Source organism: Carettochelys insculpta, chromosome 14 (assembly GCF_033958435.1).
Source record: "Carettochelys insculpta isolate YL-2023 chromosome 14, ASM3395843v1, whole genome shotgun sequence".
In the NCBI taxonomy this organism is placed as follows: Eukaryota; Metazoa; Chordata; order Testudines; family Carettochelyidae; genus Carettochelys; species Carettochelys insculpta.
This window is the reverse complement of record NC_134150.1, coordinates 19,766,638-19,787,341: the sequence shown is the minus strand read 5'-3', so window position 1 is coordinate 19,787,341 and position 20,704 is coordinate 19,766,638. Positions and strand designations below refer to the sequence as shown.

The window sequence follows — 20,704 nt, the reverse complement described above, 5'->3', positions numbered from 1 at the left end:
TGAAGAAAGAATTTGAAGAGCAACTAGCTAAAAACAAAAAACAGCAAATATAATCAAATACATCAGAACCAAAACGTCTACCAATCAATTAGTGGGGCCACTGAACAATCAGGTACTAAAGAAGTATTCAAGACAAGGCCTTTGCAGAAAAACTGGATAAATTATTTGTATCAGTCTTCACTGCACAGAGTTAGTCAGGGAGCTCCCCAGGGCCCAGGCATTCTTTTTAGGTGCCAGATCTAAGGAACTGTCCCAGACTGAGATGCAGAGGTGTTTTTGGAACAAACTGATGGACTCAACAGCAATAAAATACCAGGGCCTGATGATATTGACCAAAGAGGTGGGAAGGAATTTAAACATGAAACTGCAGAACAACTAACTTTGGTATGTAACCTATCACTTAAATCAGCTTCTGCAACATATAATTGTAGGGCAGCTAATCCAACACTCATTTTTGGCTCCAGAGGCAATCCTGGCAATTACAGGGCATTGAGCCTACCGTCAACACTAGTCCAAGTGACAAACTAGAATTAATAGACAAAAAACACGGTATGTTGAGGGATAAGTCCACATGGAAAATCGTGCCACCCCAATTTATCAGAATCTTTTGAAGGTGCCAAGAAGCATGTGAACAACTATGATCCAGGTGATATGGTGTACTTGCACTTTCAAAAAGCCTTTGACATGGCTGCTCACAAAGGCTCTTGAGCAAAATACAGAGTTATGGGATAAGAGGGAAAGTCCTTCCATGGATCAGAAGCTGGTTATAAGGCCAGGAAAAGTGTAAGAATAAATGGCAAGTTTTCACAATAGAGGGAGAAAAATAGCAGGAACCTGTGCTCGTAAACAAATTCAATAATGATCTGGCAAATGGCATAAACAGTGAAGTGACAAGATGTACAGATGACACAAAGTGACTCAAGACAGTTGAGTCCCAAGCAGACTGCAAAGAGTTTAAGGAATCTCTAAATTGGCTGATTGGGCAACAAAATGGCAGATTAAATTCAATTTTAAATGAAAAGAAATGGATATTAAAAAATAATTCCAGCTATACTAACAAAATAAAGCTTGAGTTAGCAGTTGTTACCCAGTCAATGAAGACAACGGAGTCACTGCAGATAATTCTCTGAAAATAATCTGCTCAACATGTGATAGTCAGCAAAGCTAAGAGCATGTTCAGAACCATTAGGAGAAGGATAGATAGAAAATACCACACTGCCATTATATAAATCTATGGTATGCCTAGATGTTGAATATTAAGAGCAGTTCTGGTTATCCTACCTCAAGATACATTAGAATTGCAGAAGACACAAAGAACAGCAACAGTCACAATGGGTGGTGAGGGGGTGGAGCAGCTTCAACATAAGATTTAAAAATATGGACTCTTCAGCTAAGATGGGACATAACCTAAGAGAGATATCAAAGAAGTCTCTAAAATGTTGAATCAGATGGAGAAAAGAATAGGGTGTTGTTGTTTACTCCTTCACATAAAACAAGAACAAGGGGCCACCCAAAGAAGTTCACTAGCAGCAGGTTTAAAAACAAACAATAGGAAGTCGGATGGATAAAAATCAATACTTTTTAAAGCTGAAACATCAGTTTGATTTGAGTTGGATTTTTATTTCATTATTTAAATATTCCTTTTAAAAATAAGACTGTTGAAAAAGAAATCTGACTTTACTAAAAAATACATGAAGGATCAAAAATATAATTTCTTAAGACATTTAATCCACAAGCCTCTAATAAAAAACCTGAGGTAAAAGCTGCTTTTCTACATACAAGAAGAATGAGAGGGAAAGAGCTTAGCTTTTCACGTCAACCTGTATAAATATGGCATGATACGTTATGTACTATATTACGGGCTTGTTCTGCTTAATAAAAATATGATAGGCTGTTTTGTATGTTATTTAAATTCCAGTTACGATCCTAATGCAGCTTGACATGTCATGGGGAAAAAGTTAATTATCTAATAAATAAGCAATGTATCTTCCACCATTTAACATATCAAAAACGTGCAAGAGAATCTGAAAATGTTAAGCTATATAATAGCTTAAATAAAAGTAAATTGTTATAATGTAGTCCTAGGGTGTACCACATCCAGTTTAAAGTTTCTAATTAGTTGTGAGTCAACATGCTTTAATGGTTGTATCAACCCATCAGAATGCACCTGTACACTAACTGAAGTACAAATGGAAAAGCTGATTAAAATTGATTTAAATCAAGGCGTTCCACTGATTTAAAAGTATTCCCTGAAAAGAAATACTTTTTCACACAATGCAGTCAACATGTGGGACTCATTGTTCTGGTAGATTTTCAAGACCCAAAGTAAGAAATGAATTAGATGCATTTAGGTCTCAAGATAGGTTCACCAACTGCTTTTAGTCAAGTTAGTCAGTTGGTGCATTACCAGGATGTTGCTGTCTCTAAACTACAGCTCTACACAGGACTGGGATCCCAGTGGACCTGCTGCCATAACAGCCAGAGTGGGTAAAATGTATTTTGTTGTGGATGGACTGCATGGGCAAAAATCCTAAAGTGCTGTAATTCATAGAAAAATATTTTTTAATAAAAAAGTTTTAATTTAAGCATGGACTAGAAAGATTTGATATCTATAATAATGGGAACAAAAGCACTTTTACATGGCGTAAGCAAGGTATGTTTTATTCTTTTGGAGAAATATTTTCTCTGGATTCATTTTATTTTTTTTTTTAAATATTAAAAACTACATTAACAAACGTTAAGCAGTACGGGAGAATCTACTTAAAGGTTTTTATGGGCAGAAGCGGGATAAAAATTCACTAAAAGTAGGAACAGGTAGGAATGGGTATTGTGAGACAAGTTGAACTTCTCTCGTCTGGCACCCTCAGGACCTGACTGTTGCCGAACAAGAGAAGTTGAGGGATCATAGGAGGTCAATATTGTCTAGCACAAACACTTTTCACTGCTCACTGGGCTTTTAGAATAGTTACAGAGAGGTAGCCACTTCAGTCTGTATTCTAACAAAACAAAACAGCAGTCATGTAGCATTTTAAAGACTAACGATGATTAGGTGATAAGCTTTCATGGCACAGACCCACTTCCTCATATCTACAGCACTTCCAGTCCAGACTCAGTTATATAGCACAGACATCCAAAAAATTGCAATAAAAACTGACAAATCGAATCAAATGCATAGAACTGGGGCAGGGGGCTCTTAGAAGGCATTGGGGGTAAATTACAGCTAAATAGCAGCATAGAACATGGACAGCCAGGGCTGGTGGCTGTAAACAAACTTTATGGGGCCATAGGAAACTTGGCCACACCCATAAGTGGTCATCCAGCTAACTAAAATCATGCTGGACTATGTATGTTGCCAGATGAAAGTTCAGGATTAGAGAAGTTCAACCTGTACAGCACAGGAGAAACATTACAGAAACTGTCCCACACAAGGTTCTAGTCTAAACCTCCCACTGCCAGAAGCTAGGGCTGAATGACAGGGCATGGCTCACACAAAGGGCCCTCTTCCCCCTGCACCACTGTCAGAGGTTCAGGTATTAGGCAAGATGTATTGCTCTGGTCCCAGATGCCTGTTCTTACGTACCTTCTAGTGCAATTGAGTCAGTAATGCAGAACATGCCATCTACAATGTAATGACCAGGACAGATGATGACGGTATCTCCTTCATAGCAGGCATTGACAGCTGTCAGTGGATCACTGTGGAACTGTAAGACAAACACTTAAATCAGCTGCAGAAAATGGCATGAGTTTATGCCAACAGAGCCCCTTTTAATTCGAACATTGCTACAGTCAAAACGTTACTGCCTTTGCTTAAAGGATACCCATTTTCGTAGCATTCATAGAATACAATGAACACTTTGTGCTCAGAGTGTTTTGCATGTAAAGGTCTCCAGGTACTTTTAGAACAGCAAATCTGCCTCAGAACAGCCCTGTAAGAAACATCGCTCCATACAGAGGAGAAACTGAGGCAGAGAAGAATTAAGTGCCACATGATAAAGAACCACAGTGCAAACTGAATTTGCCTATAAATGCAGTGTTGGCAGTTCTGCCCACAGTGATCTACCCTCATTCACAAAGAAAACACAAGGCAAAGGGAGAAACAACAAAGCGGGCTAGATGGGAGCTAGTCTAGACACCCTCACTGCTGGAGCTGACCCTGCTAAAAGAAGAATTAAATGATGTTGCTGTGGCACTGTGTAATCTGCCTGGCAGACATTTTGCATTGAACTTAAGACTTCAGTCCCCAAACGGGGGCAGGCTGGCACCTATCACAAGCATTACAATAGGATTCTATTCTGAGCAGTGACTAAAAATGGCATAATGAGTTCCATTCTTATTGCCTCAGTGACTGTTTTGAGGCACACTACAGCAGCAGTTCGGAAAGGCCAAATTAGACTTGCAGGTGCTTGGGCAATTAAATGACCAAGCAATTAATTTAAAAGAAACACTGACATTTTTGGAATTGAATACAGTAAAACCCTGAGTTATGCGGAGGTTGCATTCCTGCAACCCTGCGTAACTCAAATTTTTATGCAAGTCAGGGTGGGGAGCTGGGAACTAGGCTGCCACTTGATTCCCAGCTCCCCACCACTTGTGGGACACAGGAAACCAAACAGACTATCAGGGCTGGTCAATTTCCTGACTGCTTCTCCCTGCCTTCCCCCAGCCATGCTGCTGTCAAGCTGACAGCCACACCACTGTGGGAAGGCAGGGAGAAGGGGCTCTTAGTCTGCCTAGCTGCCCGCAGCTATGGACAGCTAGGCAGGCTGACAGCCGCAGAGCAGCTTCAGCTTGTGCGTAATTTTCCTTAAAGCGACTTACGTGCACCTTGAAGCTGTGTATTTTGAGGGTTTACTGTAAAAATTCTGTTTATTCCCAACTAACAGAATGCAGATAACTCCTAAATGGCTTTGAAGGTATGGGAAACCCAAAGCAGTAAAACCATACATTTTCACAGAATTAAGGCAGCACTCAAACACAGATGGAGCAGCTATGTTGAGGTAAGTTCCTTTCTCCTACCCTCTGTCTATTTACCAGTAGAACCAGATCTCCTCAAAATTTCTAAGAAATACCTTTAAAAATTGGGCACCAGGTACATTAAAACTCAAAGTAACACGTCTTACTCAAAATGCTGCATTATGACATTGCTCCGGGAATGCACAGTAGTATCCCCATTTCCCACCCACAGAAAGGAAAGTGCTTGTAAAGTATTTAGCAGATACAAGTTAGAGGTTTCATCCATCTTTAGTCACTATTTATACTACAGTTGTGGGATTAAGGTCTCCTTATAGTAGGCTTTGTAAATACAGAAGTAAACACTGTGGAAAAAAAATTAATCCAATGGGGAAAATGGAGAATGTGTTTTACCTGTATTTCTAGCTCTTCACCACAGGTCTCAGGACAAAGCTTGTCCCTGAGCAGAGACTGCAACAGATTTGCCATTATAGTAGAAGCTACAACATGAGTGATCTTCGTACCCATTGGACGGGAGCCTTTGGCTTGGAGACCAGTGTGCTTCTGGTAACCAAACACATACCTGAAACAGACAAAAAGCCATCAGTTCAGTCCTGATGGAGACCGTTTTCTATCTGGTTCTCCACCCCCATACACACACAGTACCTCAAGAGGGGATTCTCAATGAGCTTTAGCTTTTGCTTCAGATGCTCCATCTCATCATACAGCTTCAAGCCTTCCACCATGGAAACATTTTCAGCCTCAGAATCAGAGTCACTGCTTGATATGCCACTCCTCACATTTAAGAACTTCCTGTACAGTGCTTCACACTGAGACAGCAGACTGTGGTAATCAGCAATGAGTCCAGAAGGGACACGATCCTCCAGTATGTCATAATGCCTACAATTCAAAGGGTCAGAGATTTAGTGCTCCTCATTTTCCCAAAGCAGAAAGAACCTATCTGAATCCACGAGAATCTTTCCACTGACTAAAATAGGCTTTGAGTCAGAATTCTAAGCTCACTGCGCTATGACACTACAGCTCAAAGGGGCCTGGGTGATAAAGCACATTTGTCTCAATATACCATGTCCCATTGTTACAATGCACACTCGGTTATTGGTGTTTAAAGAGTACTCAGCAAAAAGGAGAGAGAGAGACTTTTTTTAAAATAAAGATGTACTTTTAAAACCACAAAAAAAAAGTGCCAGAAACCTTCAGAGGTAACCACATTTCCAAGAAGTATTTTTAATTCACTATTTAAATATTGACTAGATAGCCTTTTAAAGCAGCATAAATTGGTGGGAACAGCAGCAATAATGCAGCAAATGCTGACTTTGAAATAGCAAAAGCAGAACCTTTTCCAGCACCAACCCTTGGCCCCAATCTCAGGAAAAGTGGGGGAGCCAACAATTCTAAGCGCAAAAGCAGGCTTACAAAATATAATGTACCATCAAATATTTTTTCCACCCAAGAGATGAAAAAACACTCCTGCTAAGTCTAACAGTCTCCTCTCAGCCAGACAGAAGCTGGCTTGTTGAAGATTTCAGAGTGATGGTACCAACCATGGTCACACCAGAAAAAGATCAGACAATGAAAAGATACTGAAAGCAAAATGAGACAAACCCTTCTCTGTTTTTGCCATAGCAGGAGGTGAAACCAAGAGAACATAATGTAAATAATTTTACACCCAGTTACTAAGGGGTGCTGATGGGAAGAAGAAAACATCCAAGGAAACTTAGGGTCAAGACAATTCCCTAAATCAAGTTTCAAACACTCAGATGTTCCGGTAAAGGACAGTCTAAAAATGTATTACAAAAAGAGTCAGAATCATATACATCTATTTGGCTGTAATAACCAGGCAGGAAAAGGTACAAAATCCTTACAGCTAAAACAGGTGTGTGGTGATATTACAAGATGCACATGCCTGGTACTAACACCTGAATATATTTCAAAGCGGAGAGGAACTAGAAAGTTGATTTTTAATGTAATATAGAAAAGTACAATACTTAAAGAAAACAATGGAAACTGTACTCAAGTTGATTCTAAATTTGTCTTAATTTTAGAACTGACCACTCTGTAGACAGATACAGGAGAACTTCAGAGTCACACATACCAGAATTATAAAACCCCTCACTTGGGACTGGAAATATGCATTCAAGCAGCAGAAACCACCCACTAACCCAATCACCCCACCTCAAACACACACCCCCCACGGAAACTATTTGTTTCGTTTAACTGAACATGGTTAAAAAAAAATCAGCATTTTGCTTTATTGTATTAAGTCTATGTTCACTTGTAAACTTTTGAAAGACCAACAAACATTTTGTTTAGACTTACAAACATTTCAGGTTTATGAACCACCTCTATTTCCCCTCGCATTCATAACACTGAGGCTCTTCTATAAAACAGTTATTTTACCAAGCTTCTGTGAGATAATTTACATATTTATCTGTTTTACAAGACCAGAACTTATATTTTAAAAGTAAATAGAGATAAAACTTACAGTACAAGTTTTAAACTAAGCTCACGGGGAAGTTTCTGAATAAGAATGTAAAACACTGCATGTCTACAGACATAGAAGTATGTATATTACTGATATTTTTCAATCATGTCAGTGCTTATATCAGAGCAGAGAACATATAAACTTCTTTGTGGCATAGAATACATGCTTTTCTCAAGCACAGTGTTGGGAATGAGAAAGTAAAATATTTACTCTACATTGCAATACAATGCTGAAGCATTATGGCTCCCCTTAGGTTCCTCTCTAAAAATGCTGTTAATTCCCTTTTCAGCCCATTAGATATCATTAGAAAAAGGTATGTTTGCATGGGATTACACTCCTGTTTCATTAGATGTGAAGTATTTTTCCTCTAAGGAAAAAAGCAACTCCTTCCTTCTGCCTCCCCATCTGCTTGCATCAGACACAAACACATTACAAGTGTTTATTTCCACATGTAATATTTCCAGACCTCAAATGTTTCCTTCTAGTTTGTAGGAGTTCTTCCTAATGTAGGTACAACATGGAACTGAACTGTCATAATGAACTCCATTTCAAAGAATCTCCACTTCAGAGTCACCACAATATGAAAACTGGATAGACATGCAATGTGCTTTCCTGAGTTCCTATTTTCAATAAACTATGCACAGAAAAAAAGAATTGAGGAAAACAGGCATGAAAATTAATGGACCCACATACTGTTAAAGACAAGGAAAAGGTCCCAGTGACTCACTCTCCAGTGATTCATTTCAGGTATTTAAAAAATGAATTTCTAATATTTCCAGAATGTGCCCATGTGGTACTGTTGAAATGCCATATGGCTGGATAGTATTAAAAAGTCACATTCAGTAAAAAAAACCCAGCTGGGAAACGAATGTGCAAGCCTCCTTCAGCATCACTGTTTTTTATATTTTCCTCTATATTCTGTCCCATTTGCGTCCTTTTTCCACACCCAGAGGTGTCTTAATTAGGCTTACATTTCACACTTGAAGTCAAACTACTCATTTAGTAACAGAGGTAGCCTTGTTAATCTGTATTCTAACAAAACAGAACAGAAGTGGGTCTGTCCAACGAAAGCTCATCACCTAATAAATCATTAGGTTAGTCTTTAAAGTGCTACATGAATGCTGTTTTGTTTTATATTTGAAATAGGCTATACTTGGTTTTGGAACGCCATCTAATGGAAGGAAGAGGGTTGTGAAAGACAAGGCTAAAAAATAACTGACAATTAAGTTACTATCCTTGGATCTAGTGCCAAATTATCCTTGGATCTAGTGCCTGACAATTTGAAGACACAACAGCCCTGCTTTGTTAATGAAGAGTTTTGTATGATTTCTGTTTGGTCCGTCATTACTTTCAGACTTTCCCTTCCAGCATTTCTTAACTTAATGTTAATGAAAGTCACTTACAGTCTCAGGCGAGGTTCAACACATCTGACAAAATAATCAAAGTCATCCTCATCTTCTTCATCCCAACTCCTCCATATGTGCTGGTAGAAAAACCTTTTGAAATAAAGCAAAGTCACTTCTCGCCTTCCTTCAAGCTATTCAGTATGCAGACACTTGTTTCATATTCCTCACCTGCTGTAAACGCTGTGGGTTAAGTGTTCAAAAATGTCTTGAATGACTTAAATGCTGAAGTTCCACTCGTTTCAACTAAACATAGGGGAAGCACCTCAGTCACCTTTTGAAAATGGGACTTGTATTCTTAAATGACTTAGGCATTTTTGAAAAGTTTGCCATATATGGCACTATACCTCCTCTGAACTTCCACATTAAGATTGAACGCTTATTCCTCAAATGCTCCTTCTTCTGGGCTTTGAGTTATCAGACATCTAAAGCCATTGCAAGGGGAGGATACAGAAGCAATAATCTAGGGTCTTGGCTTCTCACCAGAACATGGTCCAGGAGAATGAGGCCCCCTCACCTGCATTTAGTCTTTAACCTTGTAGCTCTTACTGATCAGTTATTCTAAATCCTATCAAGTGTGCGTATTGTGGGGGAGAAGAAGAGGGCCAGAGAAAGAAAGGGAAAAAAAGATCATACAGGAAGAGCAAGAAAATAAGCAGGGAATTTAGACTCAGGAATGCATCAAAGCGGCAGCAAATATGGGAGGTGTAGAGCATGCACACAGCAAGAAATGAAAAAGTGAGATCAGGAAGAGAAAAGAAAAGCTTAACAAGTGCAGGGAAAGAAACTGCGATGAATTATGGGGGTGGAAAGGAGGAGATAAGAAGATCTAATAAAATCAAGTAACAGTGTTACATCTTTTAAACTTAGTAGAAAATTACTTAGTAATGAGCTACAAGGAAACCCAGCAGTGTTTTTCTTCAGTGTTTTATACACCTCTGCATCCTTACAGCAATTCATATATCTGTGTGGTGTGAAACAGATATCCTATCATCCGGCATTCCATCATCCCAAACTCTCAAACAACCAACATTTTAACAATAAGTAAATTTTAGTTAGGTTTTCCATAAGTACAGTACAGTGAAAGTGAATAAAAATAAATACAGCAAATACAGCGTAAGTTTACAGTGACTACTACTGGTGTTGGTAAATAAAGTACTCTGCATACATTTGTGTTTCTTAACATCTAATCTTGTTTTTCTTTAGTGTTATGCATTGCTAGGTATACCTCTCTAGCATCCAGAATAGTTGAATATTCAGCAACCTCCTGGTCCCGGGGCTGCTGGATATGGAAGAGTTTAATGTATAATGCCTAAACTGACACTATTAAAGTTAAAGTAGTAACCACTCAGGAGGCAATCAGCCGTTTATGACCTTCACCTACCTGACATGTTCTATGGCCAGGGCTGTCTGGTCAAACTCTCCTGAGTCATCAAACACAACCCACAGCTCCTGCAGTGGTAACCGATGCTCTTTCAGCTGCAAGAGCTCTTGCATACACTCCAAGGTAAAGGTGCTAACATGGGAGTCGCACAGGTAAGGCTCACTGAGCTGAACCACTGCTTTTAGAGCCACATACTCCACATCCGCAACCTGGTATGAACAACACAGTAATTAGGGTGGCTTTGGTGCGTTTGGAAAAACCAAAGCCCCACACAACACATTTACTCTTACTGGAGAAGCCAAACAGAAACTCTGTGAACATGAACTTATTTAAAACATTGTTCATGGCATTTTATAGCAGAGATGTTTGAGCACATATATTTGACTTATAACCCCAAAATAAGCTTCTTGCTTAGCTAATACATTCATATGCATAGAATGCTTCCCACCTTCCAAACACACTGAACAAACACTGCACCTCATAATGAACCAGAAGTCACTACAATTTCTTTTTTTTTTCCCCCCAGCCTTTTCCCTTTACAGAGGCAAGAGTTAAGCGCCCGATTTTTGGATATCCCCAGTCATCACGTGGTAGCTCTCTTGGAGCAGAGGGTGCTCTGAAAAAAAAAAAAAAAAAATCAGGATCCAGGTGTTTTGCAGTAGCCCACACAGCAACTCAGTGGAATTGCCAGAAACAGCAAGAATTCCTGTGCACTAATCCCCTACTTAGACCACAATCTTTGGCCAGAAAGTACTTCAACAGGGGCCGCATGTGGCACTGGGAACCCTAAAAAACAATTTTAGTGACGGGACAAAGCTATTCAAATGCGAGTCTATGTTGATCGGAAAAAACTAACAATTTCCATTCCTCTACAAAGAGGAGCCACTCATATGTTTGCATGCTTCTACTTATTTTAAAAGTGTAACATGCTTTCTGGTATTTAAGTGAGGGATGGAGCTATCACTTTTTTAAAACAAGGGTTAAAAGCTAAAAAAATCGGGTTCATGTAGAGTAGAAGGTTCACACAAAGGCAACATATCTCTGACAGGCCTTATGAGACACAGCCAAGAGGGATCTCCTAGTACAGACTTTAAAACGACCATAAGCAGCAGGAGAGCACGTATGCAGGGCAGATACCAGGCTGCGACAAGGGAATTAGAGAGGGAGGGTTTTATTGACAAAACCTAGGGTCTAAGTCTGATTTCTGAATTCAACGAGACTGAATTCCTACCTCCTGCTCTTAGCCTGCCTCCCTCAGTCCCTGCTTCTGTTCCTCTGTCTGCACTCTCCTGTAACTCCATCACAGAATTGCAGAACTGGGCTGGAAGGGGCCTTGAAAGGTCACTAAATCCATAGCCCTCTGATGAAACAGAGCAAAGAATACCAGGATCATGTCTGACAGGTTTGTCTAACCTGTGCTTCAGACTCTGCTATTTCCCAAGGATGGCATTTCCCAAACTAATTTGGCCACGGAACAATTTTGGCCTTGGAATATACTGATGGAATACACACATGCAGGTTGGTGGACGGAAGGGTTTCATACCAAAAACTGCTACACATAATGCTCAAAAGTTGATTTAAGAGTTCAGGGTTATTTTAGATGTCTTATTTTAGAAGGAACAAAAAGCAAGAGAAAATCACCTGAATGAACAACTTCTGATAGGAGGATGGTTAGCAACCCAATAATCAAGTATAAAAATGAAAAATCAAGTACAAGTCCAAAAGAAAACATTGATATAACAGCCGAAAAAACTGTTTTGTACAAAAATAGAAAGGACAATATTGTTCAAAAAAGAACTGTCCTTCCTTAAATCTTAAAAACATTTTTATGAAAAAGAAATGCAAAACAAATTAGACATGGAAAATATTTTTAAATGCTGTGTTTTTCTAAATGTTATTTTTATTTTTATAGCAAACTACTAGAAAATAAAAATAAGTAGCATTTGTCAGGTTTTTGTAATGGGAAGAGTTTTTCGTATCTTTTGATCACAAACCCGCTTAATTTTTGGAACAATGCTAGAAAGTTGGATCCTCATATCAGGTGCAGCATCATTTGATTTCTCTGACCACAACTCATGCCGAAACAATCTGAACTGACTGACTGTTTTGGCACTAGTCTCATAATTACACTATTATGATCGCTTTGTCAATATTAATATAGCTACAGTCTAAATACTGTTCAAATACCACATCTAACAAAGGTGGTCTGTGCCCATGAAAGCTTACGTTCCAATAAATCTGTTAGTCTGTACGGAGCCACGGGACTTCATTGCTTTTATTCCAATACCTTAGTATTTTCGATGCACATAATTTCCTACTCAATATTTTAGAAGAAAAAATATTGTTGCATCAGTCCCCCGCTCATGGAACACCTATGCAAATCACGTGGAACACCAGTGTTCTATGGAACACAGCTTGGGAAAGGCTGCCCTAGGGAATCTATTTCAGTTCTTAACTATTTTTATAGCTAGAAATTTTACTTAATAGTTAACCTGAATCTCCCTTCTGCAAGATAAGCAGATTATTTGTTGCCGTACCCACAGTGAACTCAGAGCAACTAACCTCTGTCCTCTTTGTAACAAGCTTCTACAGACTCATGAGCCCCCACCCAGCCCTCTCTAATGCAGGCTAAACCTGCCCAGTTATTTCACACTTTCCTCAGAGGTCACATTTTCCAAACCTCTCCTCTGGACTTTCTCCAGTTTGCCCACATCTTTAATGTGTCCAAACTGGACACCGCATTCCAGCTGGCTCCCTGCCAGTGCCAGACAGAGCAGAACAATTACCAGCCATGTCTTAGGCCATGTCCACACTACAGGCATTATAGTTATGGTGGCAAACCTATGCCTGTAACCTCACAGGATTGCCAGGTGTCTGGCTTTTGACTGGAACGCTCAGTTAAAAATGGATCCTGGTGGTTCTGGTCAGGGCTTCTGACAGGCCCATGCAAAGTCCAGTCAGCCATACAGCTGGGCTCTCAGCAACAGCCAGAACATCCAGTTTCTAAGCAGAGAGGAATCTCCACATGCTGGCCCTGTCCTGAGATCTGGGGCCACCACTCCCATGGGCCAGGAACTATAGCAGATGAGAGCTAGGTACGGTGTGGGTAGGGAAGTGCCTGCAGGCACAGAGAGCACACAGAGGCCCCTGGCTGCTCATGTGCCTAGGGGCCGCAGTGACATGCCAGCCAGTTCCTGGGAACCACCAGAGCCAGCATCCCAACCCTCTGCCCCCACCCTTCAGCCTCTTCTTGCACCCCAAAACCCACATCCTCAACCCTACCGCCCCAGTCACAGCCCACTCCCCCAGCCATACCTCAACCTTTGTCCCAGCTCTGAGCCCCCTCCTGCACCCCAAACTCTTCAGCCCAGAGTCCCTCTCATGCCACAAACCCCACATCCCCAGCCCCACCCCAGGGCATGGACCCCAGCTAGAACCCTCACCCCTTCTTGCACCCCATTCCTGGCCCCCAACTAAGGGGTGAATGAGTGTGGGGGAGTGAGCAACAGAGCAAGAGGAGATGGAGCGAGCAGGGACACACTGCGTTCTTTCTACCACTGTACCTCACTGTTCACCTGTTCAGCTCGTGATCCACTGTATCCCTGAGGGGCTTAGGTAGTACTGCTGCCTTGCCAGTTATTCCCCATTTTGTAGCTGTTCATTTCATTTTTCCTTAAGTGTAGCATTTTGCACCTGTCTTTATTAAAATTCACCCATAGGTTGGGAAACCCTGCCTTACAGTATCAGTTTCTCTAGTTCACTTAGAAGAATGCCATGTGGAAATGTGTCAAAGGCCGGAACAAAATCAGGATGCATCACATCTACTGCTTGTGCCCTATCCAGTGGCTCTATCAAAAAAAAAGAAACTAAATGGATTTGGCATGATATGCTCTCAACAGCCATGATGGCTATTTCTTATCCTCCAAGTGAAGAGACTGTATAATAATTTAATAATTTGTTTCAATATTTTTCTGGGCGTCAAAGTTGTGACTGGCTTCCGATTCCTTTTTTGTATTTTTGACAACATGTACAGGCTGAACCTCCAGTCCAGCACCCTCACAACCCGACCAATGCCGAACGAGAATTTGCCAGGCCATGGGAGATCAATACTGCCTAGCAGCATTAGCAGCATTTCCACTTCTTATTGGGCTCATAGAAGACATTTAGGAATAAATTATACCTAAACCACATCACAGAACACAGAGCCAGGACTGGTGACTGTAAACTTTACGGGACCACAGGAAACTTGGCCACAATCATGATAAGTGGTCATCCAGCTAACTAAAAGCATAACGCATTACAGATGTTACCAGATGAAAGTGCGCTGGACTAGAGAGGTTCAACATGTACAATTCTGACTTTCTACAGATTTCTAGCCCTCACCCATTGTCCATGAGTCATCCCTCAAATGTTTCACATCTTCCCTTATTTTTCCTCCTCCAATTTCCAGAACAGCCCCCATTTTTTTATTAAAATCTACAGATTTGTGTCACCCAGTTACAGACCTTCAGTCCCCTGCCTCTTCACACTAAACCCCTCTTCCATGTAACCCAGACAGACTTAAACACTGATATATTCCAAAGGGGACAGCAGCAGTGAGGCATTATTGCCAGTTAGCATAGATGTAGAGAAGGCTACAGTGTCATTTTGGAAGCCTGGTTTTTGCTTTATGCACCTTGGGGGAAAACCCACATCATTAGGCACCTGCTCTCAAAGCCAGGAAAATCCATTTATCAACCAGAAAACATGACATGCAGCATCAGCAAATTCTGAACTACCAAAACTGTGACAGTCAACACACAAAAGCCTGTGCTTTCAAACCCTGGTTTATGCACCTCGGCATCCTTACAGTGATTCAAATATCTGTGTGGTCTGAAACACACATCCCTGAAGAACTGATACTATAACTGAAGCAGATCTAGCTTATTGCAAAAGACTTCAATGCTATGCATTGTTTAAATGAGGAAATACTTAAAACATGTTAAGTATTCACATATACATATACATGCACATATACTGCACACGCACATTTCAGCTCCAGAGATAAGCAATTTCCAGGGCCAAAAAAACAAGAGAAGGAAAATTCCATGTTGACACCATGTTTTCTGGACTTAAAAACCGCAGAGTGCACAGGAGATGAAATCCATTTAAATTCAGGCTTGAGTAGGTTCAGCAGTTCTTTGATTCAACAGACCAAGGTGCAAATGGACAAAAAGAACCAGTGTGCAAATGCTTTTCAAAGGCCCAGCCATCAGAACAAAAATACTATCCCTGTCATCATCCTGCAAATTACCACAATAGTAACCCTCTAACTGCAGCTCTGTACAGCATGAGAGGCAGTCCTATGGATAACCACATAGCAGTAGTACAGCAGCCTAACAGAGCCAACTGGGACACCACTGCGCCAGGCAGTGAACACATAAGACAGTCCTGGCCCCAATTTGTAACATGCTTTGTGCAGATTGTAGGCATGAGGGATAGCAACTAATTGCACCTCATGGGAGTGTCAGTGTTTAAGTTTCTGTATGTTACAAGTATCAGAGAGGTAGCCGTGTTAGTCTGTAGCTTCAAGAACAACAAGAAGTCTTGTGGCACCTTATAGACTAACAGATATTTTGGAGCATAAGCTTTCGTGGGCAAAGACCCGCTTCATCAGATGTATGTTGCAAGTTGCTCTCCTACGTTTTCATGCCCAATAGACACTAGCACTCAAGCCGCTGCAAGCAGTAAAATAGCTTCTTGCCTAATGCTCTGCCCTCCACACTGACAATTAGATGTGAAAAATATGCTATTTTCTATCAGCTCATAAACTTTAATTAAAAAGAAGCGATTTGCCTGTTAGCAGTGAAGTAAAGCGATGTTAATTGAAGACAAATGTCTAGCAACTGAATTACATTTACCTCGACCAGCACCTCAAACACATTAGTGCGCCAGATTGCTTGCCATCCAGATGGTTCAAGGACCTTCTCTAAGTACTCAGCTGTGAATTCTTTTACCTCAGAGGCTTTGCAGTCAGCTAAAATTAAATTAAAATCACTTACAATACATATTTATGCAATAAAAGGACAAAAGCAATCAAGTTCACACATGAGTAATCCAAGGGAAGCTGCAGATGATGGGGTTTTAGTGCTCCTTTATTACATCAAAAGTTGGCTACAACTTTGTTCCACTCAGTCTTTTTATTTATTTGTGTTGCTGTAGGTGGCTCAGATCCCCAGGCACAGACCAGGACCTCATTGTGCTTGAGGAGCAAAAGAAAAGGGTCTGTCCCCAAACATTTAGACCAAAGGCCTGGAGAGCTAGCAGAGGTGCTCTCTCAGCCCCCAAAAAGCTTCGGAAAAAGAACAACTACCCCAACTCCCCAAATGTCTCATATCAGTGGAGGAGGGACATGAACTATTACCAAAAATCCATTTCCCTTTTAATTGTTCAGACTTCAGTCTCATATTAAAATCCCACTAGTTCTAGTCCTCCAGCTAAAAGAATATAATATTTTAAAGTAAGAGTACAAGGATCTTGAGAGTCTCAATGCAATCATTAATTGTCCACTCCTGTACTCTTGCCACTAATTACCATGCTATGAGCGGAGGATGGTGCAATTTAAAAGGACAAATATACACGCCTTAAAACTGAATGACCGGAAAAAGCTGACATTACTGAGATCATGACAATAGGGAATTTTAGAAATAGAAAGGTCACTCACCCAAGATGTAATCCTGATAAGCTTTAAATCGCTCATAAAACAAAAGGTGATTTGTTTGGAAGGTGTCTGGGAAAAGCGCATTCCTGTCTGGCACAATCCTTCCTAAAATGGACCCATATTTGTCATGACTCCCATAATCACTGCAGCTGTCATCATCATCATCTCGGAACAACTCTGAAGGGAAGAAAGTTACAAACTCAACTCAAGCACTGTTCACTCTTTCCTCTGTCCCAGGGATCTAATGCCAAGAGTGAAACCTACACATGCCTCCTCTCTAGGACCACACGTTAATTTACTCTTGCAGGGGAAGGTAAACAGCTAACTTCAGCTTTCCTTTTGTCAGAGGTACATGCACTTGCCAAAATAGCACAACAAATAGTGTCTCCCTATCAGTTGGCTACAGATTTAAAACAGGATTTTTAAAACTGAGATTGAGACCTTTTTCTTTCATTAGGTGTCCCACAGAGAAGGTCTAACAGACTTTCATTAACAGAATGGGTTTCCCCCACTGTAATTTCTAATTTCATTAGAAATACCCAAGACTGGCAAGCCTATGTTGCCAGATGACCTCTTGCACAATCCACTTCTTAACCAAAAGGGGCAGAGATGTTCAATTACATACAAGAGTGTGCAGCCCACACCTCTCCAGCCACAAGCGCCTTAACAAGACATACAAAATCAAGTTTAGCTAAAAATATCTCCCCCTCAATAGTCCAGTTCTCTAGTGTATGTCAGTTTCACGAGCTCAGAGGTCACCTCATGCTCTCTACACTGGAGACCAGCAGGGTTTCTACCTAACAGTTCAATAGTTCAGCGTGTCCCTTCTACCAATGCTGACTTGGGAATCAGTGCTATTTTGTCAAGTCCAGGAGGCCACTGGAAGTCACAGATTCCACAAGTTCCACGACTGCTATGACTAAACTGCAGTCATACGCGTGGATGATACACACAGGGAGCTTATAGGGAACGCTTCATGTGTAGATAACTCGCAGGGAATCATTTCTCAGAGAAACACTTTTCATGTGGCTGCAGACCTCCTGGGCACAGCAACATGGGGAGGGAGGAGAGAAGGGGAAAAGCAAAGCACTGTGCCCTCCCTAGTGCTCCTAAATGCACCACCTTGGACCACACCTCTGGAGACAGGTGGGGCACAATGCTGAAGGAGCAAGATAAGTTCTCAGCCTATACACAGGCAGTGGGACTCTGGGTTGGTGGCTGATGGCAGGCTCAGACAGTGGGAAGTAGGGAGTCTGGCAGCATAGAACAGGGCTCCAGCTGTGGTGTTTCAGGTGCTGACCCCACAGTTCTGGCCATACAACCCTAACTTTCAGCCAAGAGGCAGCAGGTTATGCAGCACCAGACACTGATGGCAGTTACTGGCTTCAGGCACTGACCTGCAGCCACCCTTAGCATTGGCAGCATGGCCTGGGACCTGGGCAACCCTGGGCTCCGGCAGGCAACAGCCCCAGCAGCAGATCCCTGGTCCCAGATGTGGGGATGCAGATTCCCAGTGGCAGGCTCCACCTCCCGGCCCTGGACAATGAGCTTGAGTGCTGGCTATGTGGGCGGGGGGAGAGACCAGCAGTGCAGCCACCAGCATTAAGCCTCCTATAGCTTCACAACTAACCCCTGTAGCACCTTCAAGATTAAGGCATTTTCTGGACAAGTGTCACACTGACAACGATCTGGGTGACTGAAGAGCAAAGCCCAGAGAGGCCATAGAGAGGCATGCCCCAAGCCCCACCCTTGTCCGCGGGAAGCCGAGCCTAGAGGAGCGTTCTCACCTCGGAGGGCCCCGCCGGGCTGGGGATCGGGCACGTTAGCGGCTGCCCCATGGGAAGAGGAAGGCTATTCCCATAGGGCCGCATGGCGGATTGCGGACTAGGCGGGGGACTGAAGGGCGGGCTGCAGGGAACCCGACCCGGGGGCGCGGATGACCGAAGCACAGGGCGCTATCCCCGGGGGTGCAAGGGAGGGTGAGCGCGAGGGCACGTTCCCGGGGAGCATAGGGGGACGATACCTGGCTTCCGGCCCTGCACGTTCTCCTGCAGCCCCCCACTGCCAGCGGCCAGCGCCAGCTCCTGCGCCTGTCCCGGCTCCCGCTGCGCCATTACCGCCCGGCGCTCCCCCAGCCGGCCTCGCAAATTTCAAACTTTGCCGGCAGCGAAGCCGCCCACACACGCAAGCACGACGGAGGATTCTGATTGGTCGCGAGGCGCGCAGCGGGCGTCGTGGGAGCCAATGGGCAGCGGGCAGATAGCCCCGTGGAACGTCGACCTTCGGAAGCTTCGGGGGCTTGCCGGGCGGGGGGCGGGCGCTGAAGGGGGTCACGTGGTGAGATCAGAAGGTCGGCTGCGGCTGGGGCTCGCCACATGGGGGTAGACGGGGCTGCGCGGGCAGCTGGGGTGAGCTGCGGAGCGCTGCAGCCAGGCTGGATGGGCTGGCAGCGCGGTAGCTGCCCGTCTGTGCACCCACCCAGGCCAGCCAGCAATCGGAGCTGAATCAAAATTGTGACACCGGCTTCGTTTTACTGTAAGGCCTTAAAGACGAACGATTTTATTTATTATGTAATGAGCTTCCGTGGGTAGTGCCCACTTCATCATACCCAAGAAAGCTCAGTACCTAATAAATAAAAGTGCTAGTCTTTCAGGTGCTACAGGACTGCTTGTTTTGTGTGACCCGACAGACTAACACGGCTACTCCCAGAGATTAGTCCAATTTAAGCACAGAGCCTATTGTGCAATTTTTTATTACTGTGAAAGACCTTCATGGTCAGGGCTCCTCATGCAGCTCTTTCATGACTTCGTTAAGGCTCCGGATGTTAGAGTTGCAAAGCTGAAAACAAACACCTCCTGGTTATTTTTCATAAAGGGTAAAGGTCTAAAATCCCAAAAATGAACAACTCGTATCTAAATAGCAAACTGTGTGATCTCAAAACATTGGGTAACTCACCCGAGCGTCTTCCAGAGAAAGAGAACAAACAGGAGCGAAAGTCAGTGAGAGAATGGTACAAACATACTCATGTTAAGTGTGAGTAAATAGAACACGTTCCAAGTTTGTGAATGTCCTGCAGTAAATATATATCACATTACAAATCAAATGTGTGCTCTGTTCTTAAAATAGGGGATTACAAAAAGTATGGTTTGGCGTTATTTATTAAGGACCATCTTGTACTCGCACGCATTGTGGCTCTTGCATTACCGATTTGGAAAAAATGTGTCTTCTTGCTATTTTGGTTGCTGACCTCTGAGCTAGGGATACCATTTATGCACATCCCAGCTAGCAGCCACTGATGGACCTAGACTCCATGGCTGGGTCTACATGTTCCCCTTCCTTTTGAAAGGGGCATGTTAATGAGCAGGTTCAAAATATGCTAATGAGGTGCTGCAATGAATATACAGCATCTCATTAGTGTAATGGGAGCCACAGCAATTCAAAAGTGCGGCTTTTCGAATTGCGCACCGCCCATGGACACAGAACCTTCCAAAAGGACCCCCCCCCAGTTTTCAAAAGCCCTTCTTCCAATCACCAAATAGCCCCCAGCCCATAAATTTATCTAGGTCATTTTTTAAACCAGTTTTGGCTGCTAGCTTAGAGTTCCATAGGCTGGCTCTGCGTTGTATGAAGAAATACTTCCTTTAAAAAAAAAAATGTTGCCTGTTGATTTCATTTGGTGGCCCCTACCTGTGGTGTTATGCGAAAAAAAACAACATTACTTTCTTGACACAAGTCATGTTTTTATAGATCACTATCATATTCCC

At 42.4% G+C, this 20,704-nt stretch overlaps 1 protein-coding gene across 1 annotated transcript in view; it reads right to left on the bottom strand.

Moving 5' to 3' along the window:
* The window catches only part of SHCBP1 (SHC binding and spindle associated 1), a 41,678-nt gene extending 22,624 nt beyond the window's left edge, over positions 1-19,054 (bottom strand). The window contains exons 1-8 of the mRNA XM_075009129.1: positions 18,964-19,054; positions 16,944-17,117; positions 16,141-16,256; positions 10,241-10,449; positions 8,857-8,949; positions 5,617-5,850; positions 5,365-5,533; positions 3,581-3,701 (exon numbers count right to left, since the gene is read on the bottom strand). Of these exons, the coding sequence (XP_074865230.1) occupies positions 3,581-3,701; positions 5,365-5,533; positions 5,617-5,850; positions 8,857-8,949; positions 10,241-10,449; positions 16,141-16,256; positions 16,944-17,117; positions 18,964-19,054 (1,207 nt within the window). The remainder of the gene's footprint in view (positions 1-3,580; positions 3,702-5,364; positions 5,534-5,616; positions 5,851-8,856; positions 8,950-10,240; positions 10,450-16,140; positions 16,257-16,943; positions 17,118-18,963) is intronic.
* Positions 19,055-20,704: the final 1,650 nt, after the last annotated feature.